Source organism: Tympanuchus pallidicinctus, unplaced genomic scaffold (genome assembly GCF_026119805.1).
Source record: "Tympanuchus pallidicinctus isolate F22 unplaced genomic scaffold, pur_lepc_1.0 scaffold8, whole genome shotgun sequence".
Classification (NCBI taxonomy): Eukaryota; Metazoa; Chordata; class Aves; order Galliformes; family Phasianidae; genus Tympanuchus; species Tympanuchus pallidicinctus.
This window is the reverse complement of record NW_026294802.1, coordinates 33,317,860-33,341,391: the sequence shown is the minus strand read 5'-3', so window position 1 is coordinate 33,341,391 and position 23,532 is coordinate 33,317,860. Positions and strand designations below refer to the sequence as shown.

Below are 23,532 nucleotides of genomic sequence, written 5' to 3'. Positions count from 1 at the left end.
TAAGACACATTTGCAGCATTCTATTTCAAGTGGACTTCAGGTTCCAAGACATCTTTTAAGGAACAATGGAAGATACACTTTTTTTTTCCCCCCAAAGATCTACTTTGAATCAGGGATCAGTTTTCTGGGAAGTTTTCTGATTGAATATCATGATAAAGCAATTAGCTTTTGAATCTCAAGCCGCACGTGCACAGGAAAAAAAGAAAAAATTAAAAACAAAGAAAGACAAAAAAAAAAAAAAAAAGAAGCAACCAGAAGTGAGGTTTTCTGACAACCGTGTGGCGTCAGCAGCGCTGCAGATTGGTTACTCCCACGTGAGGCAGCAGAGGGGACTGCAATAAGGGTCGGGGCCGCACTGCACTCGGTGCTCCCTCTTCTGGCACCCGGGCCGGGAGGATGGCCGTGGCACATGGCACAGAGTGCAGGAAGCGGGCCGCCGGGGGGAGGGGAGATAGAGGCAAGGTTGGGAAGCCAAAGCAAATTACTCCTGATGGGTACACCCTAATTCTGTTTCTCTCAGATCTGTGAGTTTCTTACACCAAACAGGTGGCCTGTCATTAAATGCTTCTTATTTTCTGAGTTCCAATTTTAAGCCTCTGTAAAACACTGAAACTTAGTAGGTACCACAGACAGCATCTACAATACTTACATGGTTTTCTTTACTGCAGTTTCTAAGCGCCACAATCCCCCATTAGGAAAGTCCTAATAATGCAGACAGGACCACAGCATGTATGGACAAGCTGACACTGTCCAGCTGAATTAAACACTGTTCTGAAGCCATGGTGATTGCTTCCTTTGCTGAACTGTCTTCACTCTTGAATAACCTGTAAATTACAACCATTAAAACTCTGCTTTGATTAAGTGAAGAACACCCCAAATCAGCAGCCATTCTTGCAGAGAATCCCTCTGTGCCTTAACTTTGTCAACACTGATGATAATGTTACTACCTCTCAACGTTGTTAATGCATTCGTATACATGAAGCATTCAGATATTTTCCCAATGATTACACTGGAAAAAGCCTGTAAGGAAAAGCAAAAAATTCTCTACTCAGATAAACATTTAAATATAACGTAGATACAGATGCATTACTTCCCTCCCTTTTCCTTAAATTCACTGAGCAGTATGCATCTCAAACTGAAGGATCCTGCATTAAAAAGTGTGATCATATAATTAAAGACATGTACGATATCACACATGGAGAACTCCTACGTAATGAGCAATGAATTTTTCACCCTTTATTTTGATGTTTACATGTTAATTTGTGCGTAATTACACAGCACCTTAATGTTCTCTTGCAGACAGAAACTATCAGACTATTATTTATAGTCAGGAACTCTTCGACATATGAAAAATAAAAGAGTAAATCAAGTGTCTCTGTATTTTCTTCTAGAAATAAAGAAATGGATCCTGAGATGAACTTGCCTCCAGGCAGCTACCCAAAATTATAAAATTTATCGTAAAAACATCTTTGAGGGCTTAGTTAGCACATTTTGGCAAAAGGACAGAAACGATATTTAAACTGAGGAAACTTGCACTATCAAATATCTGCTGCCATTTTTGTATAGCACTGCAAACATGACACATACACCTGGATTAAGGACATGGCTCCATTTTTCTAAGTGCTAAGCAGAACTAATTCCAAGGGAATGCAATGGGGGTTCTGTAACAGCTTGGAAACCTCTTGAAGAAAAACTATCACCCACATTACTTAATTTCCCAAACACACAGTGAAGAATGAGTCCAGACTTATTAAAATGTAGGTAGGTCAAACACTATTCTAAGGGTTCACTTACAGTCAGACTTCACTTCCGTTGTCTTATAAATCCATCTGGACTTGTAGCACTGAAAAATAAATCTATCTTCACTTTGTAAATTAACATAAAGGCAACCTGATGATGGATGAAATGACAAAGGAAGAAGTTTCATTCTCAGAAACTAAACCATACCAAAACCTTACCCACCACTGCTGTTTGCACTGGAGAACACAACACAAGCAGTCCCAAGTGCAGCACGTGACTTATGACATTTGTTTGCATTTTAGAAACTGAAATAAAATACTGCAAACTATAAAGCCTTAATATTACCAATCGTGTGAACACGTGCAAAACTGTTTATTTCTAAATCAGCTGAAGATGAAAACAAAGTCTGCATCAACTGTACCCAAGGAGATGGACCTGAAGTGGAGGCCACTGAGAGTTACTTATCAATGCTGAGAGGCTGCCAGAGTGGGGCTTACCCTAAAACTATCAGTTTTTTTTTCACTCTCTTGCTTGCACACACATTTTCCTTCATCTCCTTATTCCTTCTTCAGTAGGACTGAAAAAATTCTTCAAGCTTCTGTACTGTTCTCTGACACAGGCAAGAGAGTTTCAAGAGAAGGGTGAGATCTCTCCCTACAGCGAAGTTCCCCAACACAGCACACAATCTAGATAAGGACAAGACAATGTAAGACATTTTAACACTGCTACTTCACCTTATACCCAGAGACTGCATTTTTGCCTGTTGTTAAGGGGCTAGAAAGGTTAGGAGACTGTGTTCACTCTTCTCTCAAGAGTATCTCGGCTCAGAGGCAGACTCTCCCAGCTCTGCACATTAGTCACTCTTAAATATGGTGATCCTGGTACCTTTGGAAACCACAAAAAACAAGAACTGGTGGTACAGAATCATATAATCACTTCACTACTTAGAATTACAGAATCGTTAAAGTAGGAAAAGACCTCTAAGCTCACCTAATCCAACCATCAACCCCTCGCTACCATGCCCACTAAACCAAGTCCTAAGTGCCATGGAAGCATCTTCAGTTATCCTTTGCAACAAGATTCTGGGTGAGATAGATCTTAGGCTCAGGTTTGAAACCCAGAAGAGTAGCAGCCCAGCCTCACAAACCTTCCTGTAATATCTAGAGAAGATGAGCATCGTAAATTCCCCTAAGAGCTCTGAATGCTATCACGTTACTGCAAGCAACAGGAACTGATACTTGGCTATATTTGACAGGCCTTTTATATGTAAATACTGTCAAAAACTGCTTCTCCCAATTTTTTTTTTCCGTTTTGTTAGACATTACTATAGTTAAACAGTTTAAAATCAATGTTTTAAGTGCAATTTTAAAGTTATGTGTGACTAATGCAGTAAGTTTGAGATATTTTTTTTCTTTCAGTTAAGCTGAACAGAGGAATACTTCTTTTTATTGGGCAACCCAGCAGCACTCAATGCAATGCTGCTCACCTATCTATAGTCCGTAAGGCCCAATCCCTAATAAGTAATGCACCATGAGGCAGACTGACAACTACAGCTAAACAACGAATTTTCTCCTTCAAAAATGCATCTGTGGGTATTCATGTTTTTTCACTGCTATTGAGTATTTGATCAATGTGGGCAATTTCAAAAGCATTGTTTAATTGGTCTTTCTTTTGCTTACTACCGAGGTTTCCAGAAGTTTTGCAGCCTGTATTAAAATGAAATGCAGAAATTGTCACACGTAATGTCTGTCCACACATTCACATTACTTCCCTTTTCATTTATGTCTCTATAAATTTAACTAAGGCACCTGCTTACAGAAATTTCTACGTATTTTTAGCTACCGTTGACTGCCTTCTGAATTGGTAAAAATGCAATGATGAGGCAGTGCTACGTGATGAGTGTAATACTGAGAACTCTCACATGAGTACCATTTTACCACGTGAACTTCTAAAAACCAGTAAGTTACTAGGCCTGGTTTTCTGCATTGATGAGACCTCCCTCACCAGCGTTGTGCCACCATCGTTCTTGCTCCGCAAAAACCTTTAAAGCTTGAGCCAAATATAACAACAAGTTCTGCATTTCTGAGTGCAGCTCCTTTTAAACATTCAAAAGAACTCTTTCCGTTTTGCATCTCAATCAAACTTTCACACATGCCACCAGAAACATGAATCACACTAGTGCTATTTCAGGGAACAAGTACAGCCAGTGGCAGGGGAAGCATGCCATCCACTAGATCATGCAACCATACAGGTAATCACAAGGTCATGCTGCAAACAGGTCATTTACTAAGTGCAAACCCATTCTTTTTCTTTTTAAAAAACATGAATGTCCTGATGGCAAACTGGTGCGTGACTTCTGTGCTTATAAGAACCTCCAAAAATGTTCCACTACTCAGGCCTTAGTTTGTATTACACATATGATGTCATACACAATGCAGCACGTAATTTGGCCTGATAAATGCAAGAAAAGGCTAAGAATTCATTAATGTAATCTTACTGTTGAAACATGGCTAATCCCAAGTGTTCAGAACACAAAAGTCAGGACCTACAAAAGAATTATGATTTCAAAAGCACTGCAGTTTTGAAATCAAGTGGGAGCATGTTCACATATTTATTTTTTACTTCTCCTTCAGCTGCTTTCAGGGTTTTCCTGCTTCATGTTTCATACTACATTGCTCAACTGAAAAACTTTCAACTATGAAGTGTTTTTAATTTGGGGCCCAGATGATCCTAAAATGTATTGATTTCAATAGTTGGACCTCTGCGAAGAACAGCAAATACTGGAAAATTACTATAATTATAGATAATATTTAAGAAAACGTTTAAGTGATTTACTTTATTATTTAAGATTGTGTTAATGGAGCCCATTTTTTCAACTATTCTACTTCCTGAGAAATAATAACTGAAAAATAAGATGAGGAAGGCATACAACACATTCAGGAAGGAAGTATCTATTAAATAAACAAATTACAAAGTTTATTCTTTCCAATGCAAAAGCATTATTTATTTATTTATGCAAGATTATCCAAAACAAGCCTGCAAGGAAGGGCAGTTAACTCCTCTAACTGTAGTGGAAATTTTGTACAAGCGTGCAGAAGTAGACCATAACATTGCACATTTGCTTTTCCTCTGCTCTACTGTTTAGCATTTAATTTCATGTATTAAATTCTTTAATCAGTGATTTAATAAGCTACCACAGAAGACTAGCCACTTACTACAAAGCAGCAGCATCTTTAAAAACTAGCTAGCACAATCATATGAAATAAAGAGTTTTAAAATATTGTTTGGTAAGAAGGGGTAGGACTAATCCCTTGCTGAGCCTCTTGTTAACCTCTTCCTAAAAGGTGCATTTGTCACAGCAAGCTGTGCAAACAGCGAAGCCTTTTGACTAACGTATGCAGTTAACTTCAACACTATAATACATCTTATTAAAAACAGTTGAGATGAACGTCACTAAAATGTACCACAGGACTTCTAACCTCTTCTCCTCTACCACATGTTCATTGTGTAATTCTTGTATTTATTTCCAGACTGCACCTACATTAATGCACCACTGCTGCCTGCAGTCTTCAGAGTGATTTTAGTCTCTCCTCTAGCCCACTTAATAGGCCGCATTTTCTAAAAACACACACATGTATACACTGGCATATACACACAAATTAACTATGCTAGCTTCAGTTTCTAAAAATTTACTGTTTAACCACTTAACATTAATAGCACACACCTAGTGATACTAGTTACTCTAATCAAACCGTAATGTTGCCACAGTTCATGAGCAGCACAAGCAAAAATGAAAATGGAAATGAGCAGGAGTAATTCACCCACCAGAAAGCCAATGCAGTCAGTGGCACGCTGACAAGAGCAATTGTAGCCTGTGCTCTGGACAGGAACAGTTGGTCAGACAGGTGATAAGCACTGAATTTAATGCTAAAGATTCAGGGGAAAAGCTTGAAACTGCAACACAGGACACTGCTATCAGGATAGAAAATTTAACGCAGTGATACTTGGAAAACAACAACAAAACCCAAAAAAAAACAACAAACGACGACAAACCCAATCACCACTATTGAACAGTGACAGTTCAATTACTGGACCTACACTGTCTGCAAGAATGCTGCTTCCATGCACACCACTTACACACTAAAATTCACTGTACAAATTAACTTTTATGAACAGTCAATGATAGCACAGGTTTTATTTTACAATTTAAAGTAATTCAAATTGCATTGACAGCTACTATACAGATAAACAAAAGAATATTAAAAACAAATAGCAACAGAAGCTCCGCTGCTTTTTCCCTTTCAACCATCTGATATTTAATAGACAACAAGCTATATTTCCTAATTCTTAACCAGAAATGTATTTTGGTACATTAATAACTATCACATTAACGATGAAATACATCAGCTCCTTTATTCAGGCATCATTAAATGCATGCATATTAAGGCACGTAAGTCAGGAAAAAAACCCTTAATTCATAAGCCCTTTCTCTACCTCCAAAGAGAAGGGAGCTCCTGACAGAATAAAAATAGCAAGACAGGCGATGCAACGCAGCCTCGTCACATGGATCTCCATCATTTCAGCGACATGCTGAAGAACCGAGCCACAGAAACCCAGCCGCGTTAATGTAAAACAGCAATTATTACCGAACCGGCATCACAAGAGCCCCATACAGACATTCTGTACCTGGGTGCTGGATAGTGTTACTTGAAGCATCAGCCTAATAGCCGGTTTATTCATAAGGCACGCACTAAAATGAAACAAACAGTAATTAAGTGCTGGCGGTGACCTAGTTAGCTCGGCGCGGCGCTGGATCGCCCTGTCACTCATTGCAGGCTCGCCGCGATCCGCCAGCAGCGCTCCCTGCGCCCGGGCCCCGCGCGGGGAGCAGCGCCTCACGCCCCGGAGCCCCGCACTCCCGCCGCCCGCTCCCGCCGCCCTCGGTAGCAGCGCCCCGGCCGCCGCCGCCGCCGCCAGAGCCGCCGCCTCGCCTCGCTTCCCCTCCCCCGCGCCGCCGCTCCGCGCTGGGACGAGGCCGCCTCTGACGCGCTTGCTGCTCGCGTCCCCCTTCACCTCCCTCTCCTCCCTCCCCCAACGCGCACGCTGTATAGAAAATCTCCTCTCGGCGGCGGGAGGGCGGTGAAATCCTTCGCTCTCCTCCCTCCGCTCTCCGTAACGCGAGCGAGCCGCCGCCTTCTGTTCCTCAGCCTCGGCCAAGTCGGCGTTTTGTTGACAGGCTCTGCCGGGCACAAAATGGGGCTGCCGCTTCCATGGGCGCCGCCATTTTGTGAGGAGCCGCCGCGCTGGCTACGATCGCAGCTTCAGTACCGGCGGCGGCGGCGATCCGAGCGCGGCGCGGCGGCGGCGGCCGGGGTCTGCTTAATGGTTGAATAGAGTGACCCCCTCCAGGGAATCCCCAGCTGACGGTTACGTAAGGGACCGTGCGCAATTGCCGCGCTCCGCATGGCAGCCCACATAGCCCTGCTACGCAACGCGCCCGTCCGCCCGCCGCCGAGCGGGGCGAGGAGCGCCACTCACCTCCGCCGCCGCCCCTCGCCGAGGGGACCCCGTGGCTGCAGGAAGGCACGGCCAGCAACCGCCCCTCCTGAAGGCAGGGTGCGCTGCGTGCGTCTGACAGAGCGGTTTGGACCTTCGGTGGCTTGTTTGTCTTCAATCTCTCTAGCTTTAGGAGTCTCGCTGCTGAAATAGCAGAAACTCAGAGTGCCACAGACGGGGGTGCGGAGCAGGAGCTGCTGCAGGTCTAATTTGGGGGTGTCTCCTAACACACAGCAAGTAGAGGCTGCATTTCTTACACTGGCATTCAGGCAGCACCTCTCCATTCACACAGAGGCCCATTTTCAGTATTTATTAATTTAAAACGGATATTTCTTTCCTAGATCTCTGACACCCCAGCAAGTGTGACCCAAGGGCAGACCTTCAGAAAGCGCCTGGCTGCATGTCTCTATGCCTACGTTCAAGCTGAAACAGCACTCGAAGAAAAAAAAACCTTCCTAAAAAAAAAATTATATATATATGTGTGTGCGTTTTATTTTCTGAAGTTAGTACATGGAAAAGAAGGGAATTACAGTTTGCCCTAAGCACGCCCTTGGGGCCACAGTGTGCCCCACAGCCCCTGACTGACTAACAAGGAGTTCTGCTTGAGGACGAGGCAAGGCCCCACCTGGCCCTGGGTCTCAGCACTGGCTGTGAGGTAGGAGTGCTCCTCCAGAGCCCCACCTGCAGCTCAGGTACCGGCAGGGAGGCACGGAGGCCCACCTGGGGCCCCTCGGCTTCGCCATCGGATGTTTGGGGCTGAAGGCCCCGCAGGCCCCTCTCGCCCCAGCTGCCCGGCCTGGCCACAGGTACCGTCCTGTGCTCCTAGGCGCTGGATGCACGTGACGAGGGAAGTATTTACAAATACCGCACCACCATATGCGGAGAAGAAGGTGGGCTGCCGCTTATGGCTAACGCCTGGCTGGGGTGAGGGCCGCGTCCTTCCTTCTTCAGTAACGTTTTGCTTCTGCGTTCTTTTCAACATACGGACACAGCAACGTGTCTCGGATGGAGCGGAGCGGCCCTAAAGCTGTCCGATTACAGGGCACGGTATCTCGAGAAGAAAAAATAGGCGTTTGTGGGGCCCGGCAGAGCCCCGGCCCTGCCGCAGTCCTCCGGGGCGGCCCCGGCTCCGCGCCTCCCTCGGGGCACTGCGGGCCCCCCGGCCCGGAGCGGGGTTCCCGCCGCCCCCGCCGCACGGCGCTCCCCACCCCCACGCCATCCGGGGAGATTTCCTGTCCTTGGGAACACCTCGGGCCGGGGGACTCCAAACTTTTCCGAAAGTCAAAATCCGGCAGTGCCCCCTTCCGTCGCCGTCGCCTCTCCCCTCGAACTCGGGGCGCTCGGCTCGGCCCCGTTACCCGGCCCGGCGCTCCGAGCCCACCTCTCCCGCCCTCCCCCCGGAGCGGGGAGCGGCCGCTCGAGCGAGCCCGGCGCGGCGGGCGCGTTTCCCGGCCCTCGCCCTGGAACAACCGGTAGTAGCCGTTTTTTTTTTTTTTTTTCCTCCCCTCTCGTCCCTCTCCCTCTTCTCTTTCCGCCCGGCTTTGTGTGAAGTTTGCGGCACATTGCAGATGAGCCCTTAGCGGCGAGAGGAGCCTATTGTTCCCCGCCAGGAACTGCTTGCTGGGGCTGCGCTGGCTTTTGCCTTCGGAGCTGCCTCGTGCAGTACCGGGAGCGGCCTCCGGGCTCCGCTGTGTTGCGCTCTCGTCCAGGCAGAAGCACGGCGGCCTCAGATCTTTTTGTCTGAGAGAGAAGAGAAGTGAATCCCGTTGCCGCCGCCACCGCCGCCGCCGCCGTAGCCGTGCAGTGTGTGTGTGCGAGAGGAGGGAGCGAGCGAGGGAGAGGGCGACCGCGCGGAGCCGCGTCTGTAACACACACACACTGTCAGTACCTCACTCCGGCTCCCCCCACCCCGCCACAACAGTAACCCAATTCATTGTGTGATCCAGCAGCACCATGTTGAGTCTCATGTGCAGGCTGGATCGGCTGGGTTCGCGGTGCTGAGAGCGGCAGCGGGAGGAGGAATCGCGGAGCGTGCCCCTCTCGCTCCCGTCTCTGTGCCCGCGCGCTGTGTGGAGGCAGGACTCGCGGTTACCGCACTCGCGGGGCTCCCTTATTCCTTTTAAACTTTTTTTCAAGCAAGCCCCTCTCCATGGCCGATCCCCGGCCGAGCACGGGCACCTGGGTCTCTTAAAGGCGAGGAGGAGCCGGGGATTGTTGTTGTTGTCGTCGGCCGTTTTTTTTTTTTTTTTTTTTTTCAAATTGGATTTAATTTTTTTTTTTTTTTTTTTTACGAGGACCTTTTTTTTTTTTTTTAATACAAAAATGGCAAATTCGACGGGTAAAAACCACGCAGACCAGCGGAGAAAGGGACTCGCTTTCCTGGACGAGCTGCGGCAGTTTCACCACAGCAGAGGGTGAGGAAAATGGGGAGATGGCACGGGAGGGGGGGAGGCTTTAACCGAGCAGATCCAACTTCCAGCCCCTTCCCTGAAGGACACGGCGGCCCCGGCGAGGGGAGAAGAGGGGGCAGAGCTGACAAGTGGCGGTGTTTTGTGTGGATCTCCTTTGGCAGGTCTCCTTTTAAGAAGATCCCTGTGGTGGGTGGGAAGGAGCTGGATCTTCACGCTCTCTACACCAGAGTCACCACTTTAGGCGGATTTGGGAAGGTGAGTGGAAGTTTTAATTTGGGTTTCCCTCCCGCTAACCTCTTCCCAAAAGTCTCCTCTGACCCCCGGGGGCGGCGGGGGGAGCCGGGGTGCCGGGAACCGGCCTATTTCCAGAGGGTTAGGGAAGGTGGGGGGTGGAAGGAGGAAGCAGGCAGGCAGGTTGGTGGCTCGGCCTTGTCGGCGGAGCGATGCGGGGGGATCGGGGTACGGCGTCCCCCCGCCCCGGCCTCGCCCCGGCCCCGTTCCCTGCCCACCCCCCCCCTTCCCCCCCCCGGCCCCGGGGGAGGGCGAGGGGGGAGCGGGGCCGTGAGGGGCAGTTTGTTTCGCTTGTGATTGCGGCTCTGCCCGCCTCTCTCTCAGGCAGACGAAGAGAGGAGAGAGTTTTAGTGCAACTCAAAATTAGCGGGCATGTTTAACATCGATAATCGGCACGGAGCATGGGCTAGGAACCGAGCCTCGCGGCCGGGGGGGGCCGGGCGCTGCCCTGCGAGCTCTTCCCGGGGAAAAATAACAAAAGGGGCACCCGAGACGGTGTGTAATCAAATAGCCATCTTTAGGCTTCGAGGCTGGGGACAGAGATGTAGGCCTCAAAAGAAAGGCCTCTCCGTGGCTGTGGCTCCGGCCCGGGGGGACCCGCCGGGGGGACCCCGCGGCCCAGGGGGCGCCCCTCCCGCACCGCCCCGCATTGTGGGCAACTCGTGCGGGTTTTAACGGACCGCGGCAGGATTTAAAAGGGGGCGACAGAGGGAGCGGCGATTGGTTATTGTCCAGGCAGGAGAAACAACAACAAACAAACCCCAGAACGGCCGAACCCTCCTGCTCGACCCCGCGACGTGAAAAATAAAAATCGGGGCTGTGGAGTGGGAGGAGGTGAGGGAGGGGGGGGGAGAAATGCTGGGGAGAAGCGGGGGGATTCCCGGGGGGAAACGCTAGGAAAGGCTGTCAGCAGGAAATGCGGCCCCAACCCCACACGCGTTCCTGTTTATTTATTTCAGTATATTTATCCGTTCGCTCCGTGGCAGCCCCCTGTTTCGGTGGGCTCTGTGGAGCGGTGCTGGGGGCACGGTGTGCATCGGGCCTGTGTTGTTCTGACAGGTCTCTGAGAAGAACCAGTGGGGTGAGATCGTGGAGGAGTTCAACTTTCCCAGAAGTTGTTCTAATGCTGCCTTCGCTTTAAAACAGTATTACTTGCGGTGAGTGCTACCAAGCTGTTGCTGTGGTATTTGTGAGTGTGGGGTTGTGTTTGGTTTTTGTTGCGTGCAATAACAAAAATACCCCCGCTCTTTAAAAATGCTGTAACGTAGACCTGAAAATATGTCCAATTCCTTGTTTGTCTGGTGCAGTGGTCGGTTAAAGGTAATTATGTTTTGCAGCTATTTTATTTGCGTTTTACATCTGCAAATCTTAAACTTCGAAGAGATCCTCAGTGTATAAACGGAGTACGTGGGAGACATTTCTGCTGATCGTTTCTGAACGGTGGTACTAAAGGACAGTTACTGAGGAATCCTGTTATTGCAGTTACAGAAACTTACTTTAATTTTTGAAGCGCTGAAATGTGTTCCTGTATGTAAAGTTGTTTATAGCTCAGTGGGGCCAGGCAGTGAGTGAAAATACATCAGCAGGAAGACAGACTGCTTGGGATAAATTGTATTGTTATCAATTACTAGCAGCGTTCATTAGGCTTTATTTTAGAGTACAAAAGATAAATATTAATTTTTTTTTTCTCTTACTGGAAAAATAATAGATTGCTGCAGCTTTTAAAAATAAGGTTACCTTCCTTGAAATCATACAGATGATTTTTTATGAGGCAGATTATTTTTTAATGTAGCGTGGAGTTAATGTTGAATATTTTAAATTACTGTGTGTGGTGCTGTTCAGTTACTGGATTTTTTTTTTTTTTTTTAAGAATTAATTTTGATTAACTTGGTGGTTATTTTTTATGTGAAGGATTTTGAAACTATTGCATGTATAGTGTCTCCTAGGTGCTTTGTAGAAACATCTATTTAATTTAGAATCAAGTTTTATGCACACTGGTTAAGGAATGTAGTTTTATGTTTCTGCACTGTATAGATGGTATATTTAATTGCAGTTAAAGATAAGATAGATGAGTGATATGTAGGAAAGATGTATGGGCTTTTGGATTTCTGTTTTGGTGATCTGAGTACACACAAGCTTTATCTGTCTTCAGTTTGGCCTTCTGAATTAGGAAACGCAGTAATTGTACAGGTGCACTTTCTATTGGTTGTCCTAGATTGACTTCCAGCTTGAAGCTGTAGAGTTCAGAGCACAGTAGAGCAGTTATTGAGTTACAATGATGCCTGGAAAACCTTAGTCAGATAGCTGTAGTTACTGAATTTTTCTTTTTTGTTGGTGTTGACATATGATTGCTTTAAGATCCAGACCGAGGAAATAAATGGCTATGGTTAATAGCTTTAGCAAAGTTTAGGATTGCTGCTAGGCCTAGGAATAAAGTGGGAAGCTCACTTTAGGCTGTCCTGTTTATTTTCTTTCTCTAATACATAATATTATGGTAGTGTTGCTAAAGAGTTACTGAATCATTGAGAATAGTTACTGCTTTTTGAATTCTTCTGTTGGATCATGTAGTAATCTATTACCTGACAATGTTTTGCATATAGTTTGCAAAATGATAAGGTTTTGCTTTTTTTTTTTTTTTTTTTTTTAAATATATTGCTTTTAATTTCACATGATAGAAGCTCAAAAGCCTAACTTTTTGCACTGAAATGTCATGGTTGTATGTCATTTGTGCTTTCATATGTATTCTGGAAGCATTTATATGCTGTGAGAGTTAACATAATTAATGTTAATTTAGCATTGTAATGACCATTAATTTTTAACAAGATGCTACTTTATAATTTAGAATCCATCATCCAAAAATACTATTTTTATTGTTAACATTTTGTCATTGGCATTATTTTATATACGGTTGCTGAAAACGCGTATAATTGATGATATATAAATAATATAAATTGTTGTATTTTTTTTTTTAATTTCTTTTAATTTAATTGGAGTTTTGAAGAAGTTGATAAGAAGAGTCTTTCAGAAGGTCTGGTTCATCACAATCTCTGTCATTTGCATAGGCCAATCTGAAATAAGCTGTCAAGGTGGTTGTTTGGGGGGTGGTTTGTTTTTGTTTTGCTTTTCGAATTACTGCTTTAGTCACTGTTGCTCTGGCATAATCTGAGTTTGATGTGTTTTCCAGCTGAGTTCACCGCCCTATATGTGTAGTATACAGGCTGTATGTACACATGTATCTCTGTTGGGTTAATGCTTGTTTAGCTTTAGTACTGAAGGTTTTAGGGGGATTTGGTTATAGGGAAATAGAAGTGCTGTAATGCTAAATTTGTAGAAAGAGTTTTGTGTATCTGTGTCAAAGACCACAACCTGAGCTTTCTCACAGGGCCGTATTTTTATGAACCGCTCAGAAATTAACCTTGGGTTTAAAAAATAAGACATGAAAATGCTCCTCTTGAGTCTGAAATGTGAGTATAGTCTTGATCTCACTATTGTAATGACTTTGCAAACAAATTCAAACAAATTGAAGCAAGGTTAACTTCAGTGTACGTTTTTGTCCAATTGAGTGTTATGTCCTATGAAGCGATGCAGTGATCTGCATGGCAGGTGGGATCCTGCTGGATTCAGAGGCATTCGGTGGTGTGCACCTACAGGAATACATTTATGGATTTGGATCCGTGATGGTTTGGGATGAAAGTTGCTTCTTTCTATGAAACATCTGGCATACTGCGTTGGCTGAGATAAAATCTCAGGCTCCACGGACCCCTTGCTTGGTTTACTGTTATCTCTAATAATGCAGTCATTTTGGCTCTAAATTGCTGTGTAAATAATTTAGAAAGTTGAATTATTTTGTGTGGCATTAGTAGTCCTGTTGGCTTCGTCATACTGAGTGTTTTGCAGAACAGTCATCAGATAACCTTCCTGTAAGCTGTTGTCAGGTGTGCCTTTTTTCTTGCAGCTACTTCTTTTTGACTCTTGTGGAATTGTGCTTTGGGAATGTATGTTAGACTTCGTTCACGATGTGAACTGTTTAAACTTGTGACACAATTCTGATAAATGATAATTGAAAATATGATAGGCCATCCTGTCATCCCCTTCTTTTCCTTGCACTGCCCTCTCTTTTCTCGCACTAGAAAAAGTTATTTGTGACAGTGAAAGTCTGAACCATTCAAACTTTGTGCCTGCATTGCTTTGAGCTGTTTGACAGGTGAAATAATTCATGCACTGTGGTTCTTAGTGAGCAAAGCCACACTGCTGATAACCACTGATACTTGTTAATGTAGTTCTGTAAGTCTCTGTAAGCATCACAGAGTGTAAGTCCCTTGGATGTAGTGCAAATTAGATGCTTTATCTCAAGTGAGGTGAATTAGGAAAGCATTTTCTAAATGCACCTCTAAAGATTATTTTATATTGTAAATGAAAATAATATGGAGTAATAAATGCAAGTGTTGGTAGTGTGGGCATGCATTTACATTTTTGTTAGTTGGTAAACATGCAGTAGGTGAAAACAAAGTTAACATGAAATACAGGCTGTTTTTTGTGTTAGTAATTGATGAGATGACATTCCTACAAAGAATTGGACCGACGTGACCTTGTATGTTAGTATAAGGTTCTGCTGGTTTTCACGTGAGAGTAAGTGATACATTTATTTCTGTTGTGGGTCTGCATGGGGCCTTTGAGAGTGAGAGGCCTTGTGCAAATGAAGTACAAAATGAGTTCAGAATGAGTTTTTACTTTTAAAAAGTATTTGTCTGCATTAAGAGATATTATGTGAAAGGACAAAGTGTAGGTGAGATAAGTTTGAGTCTCGGTTCTGCGAAGCTTATGGTGAAGGCAGCAGAACTTAGTTAATGCTGGTAAAAAGGTGAGTAATAAGTTTGCTGTTGTAAATATTGGGAAGGTAAGGGATAATTGAGTAGAGATAAAATAGGTCGATTTGTAAATGGAAAGGGGCATAAAGTTAGTATGAAGGCAAGCCATTATGGTGACCTTCTTGAAAATGCATGTATGGTAGGATAAAAAAGTGTGAGCAGTTAAAAACCAGGATTGTATGAAATAGCTGTTGACTACAGAGGGGCACTTAAAAGTTAGAGACATTTTTAATGAGAGTACTGATTTCCAACTTAATAAATAAACAAATAAGAAAGAGAGAACAGTGGGGGGAAAAAACATGAGCTGAAGAGCTAGATAAACTTGGGGGATTCTAGTTCCTGGTTTTAATAAAATAATGGCAGAAATGTTAGGGAAACACCAATAAAAGCCAGGAATTTTCTAAGCAAAATTACTTTCAAGAAGTGTTTTTGTTACTTTTCTTGCTCTGATACTGCAGTAACATCTGCACAGAGATCAGTGGTGGTGGGTAGGTACAGGACTGGCTTGCTTGCCACATCTGATTGCAAGTTGAAGGCCTCAGAGGATGAAGGGAAAGTTGTAGCTGTAGAATTATTTTGCATATTTAACTGAAATATAAATACATCTCTGAATCACTCATTAACAAATTATTTATCTATATCTATAGACATCTGAGTGAAAAATTGGTTGAAGGACCATAAACAAAAATCAAACAAAGTATGGAGGATGTATTTGGTGAGTCACAGCAGTTTTAGGTGATAGGAGTGCTTGCATATGCACACAGCAATACAAGATTGGCCATTTTAGGCATATTTAGTGTCTGTGTTAATGAACTTAATGAGAAAGTGACTAGTACACTAGTGACATTAACAGATGACAAGGGAAGGGTTAAACAAAAGAGCAGAAAAACCAGTAATCTAAAGAAATCAGACATGTTGGAAAATATAAATCAGATTATTTTGGAAAACGCGCTATAACGTGTGAGGGACAGTAATCCAAAACAGGTATTCACTGTGAGGGAATAACCTGGAAAGCAGTACTGCTGAGAAAGGGATAGGAGCAATACCATGGGCCTGATAATCCTGTCAGTTGTGTGCACCCAGCTCCCTTTCATATGAAAAGGATTTGTGCATGCTTCTGAAAGGCAGAGCAGGCCTCAGTGTACAGTATGGTATATAGACTTTGTGAAACAGGATGGAGTTTAGGTTACATCCACAGAGGCACTGGAAATGAGAGGGAATGATTTTTGCATGAGACTGCGACTGTATTTTAAGTACTGTTTTACATCCAGGTACCTTTGCAACAGGTGTGGCAACTTGACAGAAACTTAGAGAAGAACAGGAAAATATACAGAAGACAGAAAGGACTAATTGATATAAAAATAATTGAGAAATAAGTATATCTTATGTGGCTAAATGAATATTTTGAGTGAAACGGGGACGTGGTATCTTAGAAGCATTTTGAAGGACCCACATACTTAAAAGGGAGATAATTTTTAATAAGATAGGAAGTTATGTTAATGTGTTAGCTGAGATGAAACTGAGGGAGAAAATTCAGTGCAGACAGCAGCACAAAAACCATAACACATGCTGTTCAGAAGTTGGATGAATATGACAAGTTTAGCTGGGGGGCAACCCACCGCATGGGTTATCCAAACCCAGGCTGGTCAGGGTGATACATACTGTGTGATAGGGGTGAGCCAGGACTGGCAGAAAACTGGATCAGATGACCTTGCAGGTTCTGTCCATTCTTGAATAACATTATAATGACATTATAATGAAGGCTTTCATCTTAAAAGCTACAAACATTTATTATAACACTACAGACTTCACCTGAAAAATGTACTGCGCTTAATTTGGTCACAAATCCTGTAGTTTTTGGCAGGACAGAGAACGAATACATGGGTGACATTTTTGTGATTTCTGTCTGGAATTATTTTTCCCTCTCAAGGTAAGAATTGCAAGGCATGTTTTGGTGAGACAGCTGAGGCCTTGCTTTTCAGTCTTAAGCCAGTATTTTACGTAGTTGGGGAGAAATTTTGGTTTAGTTGTACTGTAATAATGCAGTTGACATTTACAGTCAAGAGTAGGTACTGTTTGTGCCCTGAAGTTTTATTCAGACAAATTAAATATGTTGGTCATTAAAATATCAAAACGTCTCTCTATAGGAGTTAATTTATTTGGATGGTTATTGTCTAGTCACAGTTGCTGTGCATCTGCTCGGAAGATAGTAGAGCCTGTATAAAAACATAACCTGCAAGCAGCAGGTGAAAGGAGGAGTAGTTACCTTAAAATGTATCTTCCTTAGAGTTGTGTTGTGTTACTAGGCACTATGCAGATGAGTTTGACCTCTATCGAAGTTCCTGGGCTTTTCCTGCAGAGGGTAAACTCCACTGCTGAAAAACGCGGTGAAAAATTAGTGAGGTTGATGTTAACATACTTTCTCTTTCTGATTACTTCCTTACAAGCTTTTTAGTAGGAATGATTACCTCAGTGTTCCTAAAGTGAAATATTCTGGTTTATTGGGAGAGGGGGGGGAAGTGTTGTTCTCCAGTTGTAAAGCAGAATTCTGATTGCTTAACTGGAAAGCTTATCCAGCCAGATGTCAGAACTAATAATCTACAAAAAGCAAGTTTCTGGGAGCGCTGCAGTAACTCTTGGTGACTTCAGGGCCTACCTGAATCTTCTAATGGCTGGTGCAAAGTTTATATGTTAATACCATTTTCCAATCATCAGCTGAAACAATATAAAAATTAATTTATGTTTTTGAATTATTAATAGCTATGAGAACATCTTAGGTTTGAATAAATGGTAAGTAAATTACAGTAAGACTGAGAATGCACAAGGATGGAAGGATATTGCTTCTCTCCTGCTAGAGTGGAATAAGCCTGGGCTGAGAAAAAGGGCTTCAGACTTTGTTCTGTAGCTAATAGGCTTTAATTACCTTTTTTATTTGCAGTGAAACCTCAGTAGATAAGGGTTTCATACTCTTTCCTATCCTAGCCCCTTCTCTCCTTTCCTCAGTAGTGGTTTAGAGATGCAATTTATTCTGGTTTACAGGTGTGAGGTACTAGAAGTGCATAGAAGTTCAGAGCATTCCTTTGAAAAGTGCGTATCAAATGGGAATGAAATCCAAATATAGTGTAACTTCTTGTTTCTTTAGTAACACAAGATTCCAGTTAGGATAGCCAACTTTTTTCTTTTGAGCCTTATTTCAGCTGTCCATAAGGGAGGATATACTGGTAATTACCATCTTTTAGAGTTCCTTTTTAATCAGTGGCTGAGGAAGCACTGTCTAAAAAATACAACAGACTGGAGTTGTGTTCTGTGAACTGGGAAAGTGAAAACTAAGTATGCAACAGATTATGAGAGTGGATTGTTTGTGGTTTGTTTTAAAATGCTTGCTCAGAGTCCCAAAGTGGTGTCTCTCAGCTTCTGTGGGGCTACTTGAAATAACTGCAGTATCAGTCAGCATTGTTACAAGACACACAGTTCATACAGGGAGTTAAATATAGGCCAGAGATCGCGTAACAAAATCTTGTTTCTGGTTATCAATCTGATAGGTATTTATTCAGTGGCCTTAGTTAAATCATTTGCCATCTTTTTATTCATATTTATAAAGCTAGTATAGTGATGTTTGTTTACCTGTCGCACAGAGAAGTGTGAGGCTGTAAGCTCTTTAATGCAGGGATTGTGTCTCTTCATGCTTCTATGTCATATCTTAAATATATGAAAATGAATATAAATTAGGAATATATGAGGAAAATAAAACTCTTCGTAAGCTTGTTTGCCCTCTGCAGTATTGAAAAGCAGAAAATATAGCATAGATGAGAGAAAGAACAATCTTTATTCCTTAGGGAATAGATAAACTTGGGATACCTAAGCAGAGAAATATTGGAACAGTTGAAAGAAAGAAGCTTATCTTAAGAAAGGATAATAAAACAGCAAGATGGTACCCAGAATAGCGAGCTTAGGCTTTGCCTGAGGTACTAGATTAGTGAGCTGGGTATCAGATCTAAAATACAGTCTCCTTGGAGCAACGAGTTCAAGTCTGAGCAGACCTGAATTAGGTTTTCAGCAACATGCTGGTGACACCGAATTCTCTACTTTTAGTTTTCATATCTTTAAAATAATGTGCATGCATTTATTTTAACTCTAGATAAATGGTAGCAAGCCAGCTGTGCTATGAAGAGGGATTGCATATCGTTACAGCAGAGTTCTGCTGAATGATGCAGTAGAGCATGTTTGTCTGCAACAGTGAACTGTGCTCATATTATTTTCCTTTTTTATTGGTGTGGGAGGAGCAACTGCTCAGATTAGGAGTCTTGTAGAATAACTTACAGGGTTAGTTGTCAATTCATAGCTTCATCTTCTGCATAGAAGTCCTGTGTAGCGCAGTTTTGATGCAGAGAGACCTTTCAGATCACAATGTTTGCAACAGTTTTTGTATGTTTGTTTGCTGAAGTTTTGGCGGGTGAAACTTACGGCTACAGTTACTTCTCTGTTGTTACCTGCTGTGACATTTGTTGGTTGGCCTCTGCCTCCCAGTCGAAAGGTTGTGGTGCTTCCATGATAATCCACGTGGAGAGATTCTCAGCTCTGTAAATCACTGAGCCACGTGACTGCCTTTGAGTAGCTCTGTTCTTTTGGGGAGTACTCTGTAGTACTGCTGTAAGTTGTGTATTATCAGGACATTATGCATTGGGGTAACTGTTCTTCTGGGCTGCAACCCAAGGACTTAGGTTAAATAACAGTAGTTTAAGTAAATTTAGCATGTTCTTAGTATGTTAACAAAGGTTATTATGTAAGTAGATGTAGTAGTACTGTGTGACATTATTATTACTACTTTAACATTTGAATTGAAAGAAAACCTGTGAAAATAAACATAAGAATTCTACTTCCCTTACGCAGTTACTTGACTCAGGACTATCTGGGTTCTGGTGACTCTGAGTAAATGCTCTAGAACCCAGTCAGGTGAACAGTTCCATGCTACAGAGTTTATGTATGTCCTCTGTGATTTTGGGGAAGATAGCAGAGCTGTTTTTTGAATGCTTTTTGCCTCCTGATACCATATATGAAAACCTGGGAAAATCTACATTTGAAATGAACACTCTGTGTTCATATCATACCACAGTTGCACAGTAAATACCTGAAAAGATCAGGATTGACCTCATTTAAGTATGAATATGCAACCTTATCTTTGTCTCCAGAGTATATTCTTTATAATAGAGCCTTATGCCCTCTGTGGTAATAAATTCCATGGCAGTATTAATCTGTTGTATCACTGAGGTATTTTTTTTTTCTTAATACATATTTACATAATTCTGACTCATTGCTCAATGTGGTAATTGATTATTCTCAATGGCAGTTATTTCTGAGGAGTTTCTGGGTGTGCTTTCTGGACATCCTTTCCCCACTATCTTGGCTTCCATGGTGTTACCCCACATGGGCCAATTCAGAAATTCCTTTGCTTGTAGTTTGAGGGGGAATTACCTGTGATTGGCATTGAAGCTCACACGTCTTTTTTTCTCCTTCTCTTCTAATCATAGTCTTCTCAGTCTTTAACTAAAAGGTGGAATTCATTTTCTGTTCCTTGACCCCTTAATATCTGTAGCCACAGACAGCATGTGGAATATTTACTGTAATCAAATGAATTCCTAATTGTACAGAAAACTGAAGGAGAGAAAAGGGGTATGCAGGTAAAAGGGTAAGAGGACAAAGCGCCAAAAGTCAGGTGCCTAGCAACCATAAAATAGTGAATTTTACAACAAAATGGTAACAGATTCCATTGGATCTGAAAAAAAAAAATAAAAAAAAAATCTGCAGCTGTGGACATGCGGAATTCACAGGATCCAGACCAATATCTAAAAGGTATTTCACACATCCGAAAAATGTGCTTTCAGGTACTCTGCAGACCCAGTCAGGCATTGCAGCATTGCCGTGTGTTTTGCTTGTTCTTCCAAGGTCATTTTGGTAACTGTAGCGTGTAGAAACACAATTTTTATTTTAGGGAAAATTTTGTTTTGGAGCACAGTTACGTGCAAAAGCTGATCACTATATAAATTATGATGTTTAATATTCAGAGTCTTAACTGCCACACAGATTGAGATACCTTCAGTAAGCATTTTTCTTCACATGCTTCAAAATGCATTTTCCAACAAACTTAGCTACACTTGTCCTGTTGTATACCACGTGCTTCTTTGAGTATAACGTGAAGCTATTTATTGGAAAGTACGTTAATCAGTGCATATAGAAACATAGTGGAAAGTATTAAAACATCAAAATACAATACTCAATGACAGTGACTTCATTACACTCTGTAGTGTTTCATTAGTATGTCTCATAATTAATGTGCTATTATTACTGAAGTATAATTTCCTTTCTAGAAAGATGTTTTTTGTCGTAGAAGAATACAAGATTTGTTTTCTGTTTAGACTTTTACATCACCGGTGTACAAATCCTACTTTTCTGAAGTAGCTTAGTGAGCAATTTAAATGTATTTTAAGCAGAGTTAGTCTGATGAAGAAAGTGCTTCTGAAGTAAGATCAAAGAGAAAGGTGGTTCTAAAATGGTTTAGTGTTCTCTGTATGCCTATACACACAAACTCCTCGCTTCCCAAAATGTACTTACTTCTGTATGGATATGTCTCTCTGTTGCAGTTTGAGGTGATAATTGTCCATAAAATTATGGGTCCAGTGTAAAGCCAAAATATTCTGTTAGTTTTATGGTGACTTGCTGCTTATATTGATCTGCCTATGAGCTCTGATTATGGACTTTTGCCCTTGTGCCATAGAAGAATCTCATTCTTGTTTGGAGCTGGGCTGATAGCAATGGCATTCTCAGTTCTGCACGTGTACTTTGAAGGTCGGATTCATAAGATCTGGGCTTTATATATTAACATAAACTGTGCTGGCTTTAGAAGGAAAGGCCCTCAGATACTGCAGTAGGTGTAAACAAGGTGTTCATTTCTTTGCTTGTCCTCAGGAGGCTTTTGCGCAGAAGCAAAAGTTGCACACAAGGTGTGTGTGTGTTTTAATTTTATTTATATATATTCTATTTTATTTATATATATAAATATATATATTAGATGTTTAAGAATATAACAGGATTTGTTTTTTACATGGTTAAATAAATGTAAGCATTTGGAGTTCTGGTGATCTTGGTAAGTCTGGAAAACAAAGAGCAATTGACACTTACTGAAGATCCAGCTGGTGGAAAGATCTACAGAAGGTCTACATCTACATTAAACTTTAAAATTCAACTTAGCAGTCATTTTATATGTTAAATATGGAAATGTATATCTAAACTTATTAGTGCAAAGGTGCTTGTAATCATTGTTTCTTGTATGTGAATGTACCAAAGAATTTACTCACTTTGATTTCACTGTTGTAGTGTGATCTGTTGTATTACCAACTTTTACGGCATTTGTAACACTGGAATAACTATGATTAGAACCTTCTTTATGTTGTGAAAGTAATGATGGAAAGTTGTAGTGAAATAGACACAAATGTGATTGTTTGCATACCAAATAGTGTATGTACATCAGCAGCATAAACTTACAGGATTGTTGATCTGATTGCTTTACAAGATAGAACTTTATAGGGCAGATTGCACAGAGCTCCACTGTAGGAGGCCACTAGGTAGAAGTGACTCTCAGTGCTGTGTTTTTATTTTTTTTATTTTTGCCAAAGCTTATTTGGCTCAGATCATTTGCTGAGGTTTGCAGATTTGAAGAATGAATTTATTTCTTGACTTGGCATGTGCCCATTGGGAGAATCTACATCTCCATGCCAAGCAATCCAGATGTGCAGCATGGAGGCACTGAGATGCATCTGTGCTGCTGGGTTGCTGGCCAGTCTGGTGCTCGTACCCTGAGCTGAGAGGCATACCCTGAGCGCCGGGTCCACTTGGGCCCACCACATGAAAGCCAAAGAAGAGGGAAGATTAAGTGTGTGGAGCTATTTTAGTGAGGGAGAAGAGCTGTTGAACATAGGTAGTTGATTTGCAAAGGGAGTGTGAATGTAGAGAACTGGGTGAGAAAGCCAGTGTGTCTGTGTACTGGTGGTGATTGGTGAGGTTTATGGGATAGATACATTTCAGAAAGAAAAAGGGAGGTTATGTAATCAAGTACTGAAAAGTTCCAGTCTTTAATGGTCAGCTCCCTCATAGAATCATAGAATCGCAAGGTTGGAAAGGACCTGCAAGATGATCCAGTCCAACCGTCCTCCCATTACCACTGCTACTACAAGCACTAAACCACCTCAGCTCCTCTCCCAGGAACACTGCCAGGGACGGCGACTCCACCACCTCCCTGGGCAGCCATTCCAGTGCCTGACCACTCTCTGAGAGAAAAGTTCTTCCTTATGACTAACCTAAACCTCCTCTGGTGCAGCTTGTGGCCATTGTTTAAGTTGGTTACTGGATATTACGACTTTTGCCCAGATCTGAGTGAAGGATGTCATAGTGAAGTGCTGAGTAATCTCTGGACTCAAACTGCACCACCTGCTTTCTGCAGTGAGGTTTTGATGTATGGTATAAACCTTCCAGTGGTTCTTCTGCATCTTCATTTGTACTGGCAGTGCTGCATTAATATTACAAATTTCTGTTCTGCTGGTTTATATTTTTTGTTAACACCAAATTTACCATTCTTGTTTTAATGTAAGAATTCTATCATCATAATTAGTGTT

The 23,532-nt window shown here is 42.5% G+C and overlaps 1 protein-coding gene and 1 long non-coding RNA gene across 12 annotated transcripts in view; one reads left to right on the top strand and one right to left on the bottom strand.

Annotated features, from left to right (window-relative positions):
- LOC128073874 (uncharacterized) overlaps positions 1-6,516 on the bottom strand; it is a 39,798-nt gene extending 33,282 nt beyond the window's left edge. For 5 of the 9 annotated variants that reach the window (XR_008202910.1, XR_008202912.1, XR_008202913.1 and 2 more), the window contains exon 1: positions 650-6,516. This is a non-coding gene — a long non-coding RNA (uncharacterized LOC128073874). The remainder of the gene's footprint in view (positions 1-649) is intronic. The other 4 variants (XR_008202917.1, XR_008202914.1, XR_008202916.1 and 1 more) reach the window with 4 other exon arrangements.
- A 2,368-nt stretch (positions 6,517-8,884) lies between these two features.
- ARID2 (AT-rich interaction domain 2) overlaps positions 8,885-23,532 on the top strand; it is a 106,228-nt gene continuing 91,580 nt past the window's right edge. Inside the window, exons 1-3 of one of the 3 annotated variants that reach the window (XM_052669128.1) lie at positions 8,885-9,710; positions 9,869-9,962; positions 11,058-11,155. In XM_052669128.1, the coding sequence (XP_052525088.1) occupies positions 9,619-9,710; positions 9,869-9,962; positions 11,058-11,155 (284 nt within the window). In that variant the 5' untranslated portion in view covers positions 8,885-9,618. The other 2 variants (XM_052669130.1, XM_052669129.1) reach the window with 2 other exon arrangements.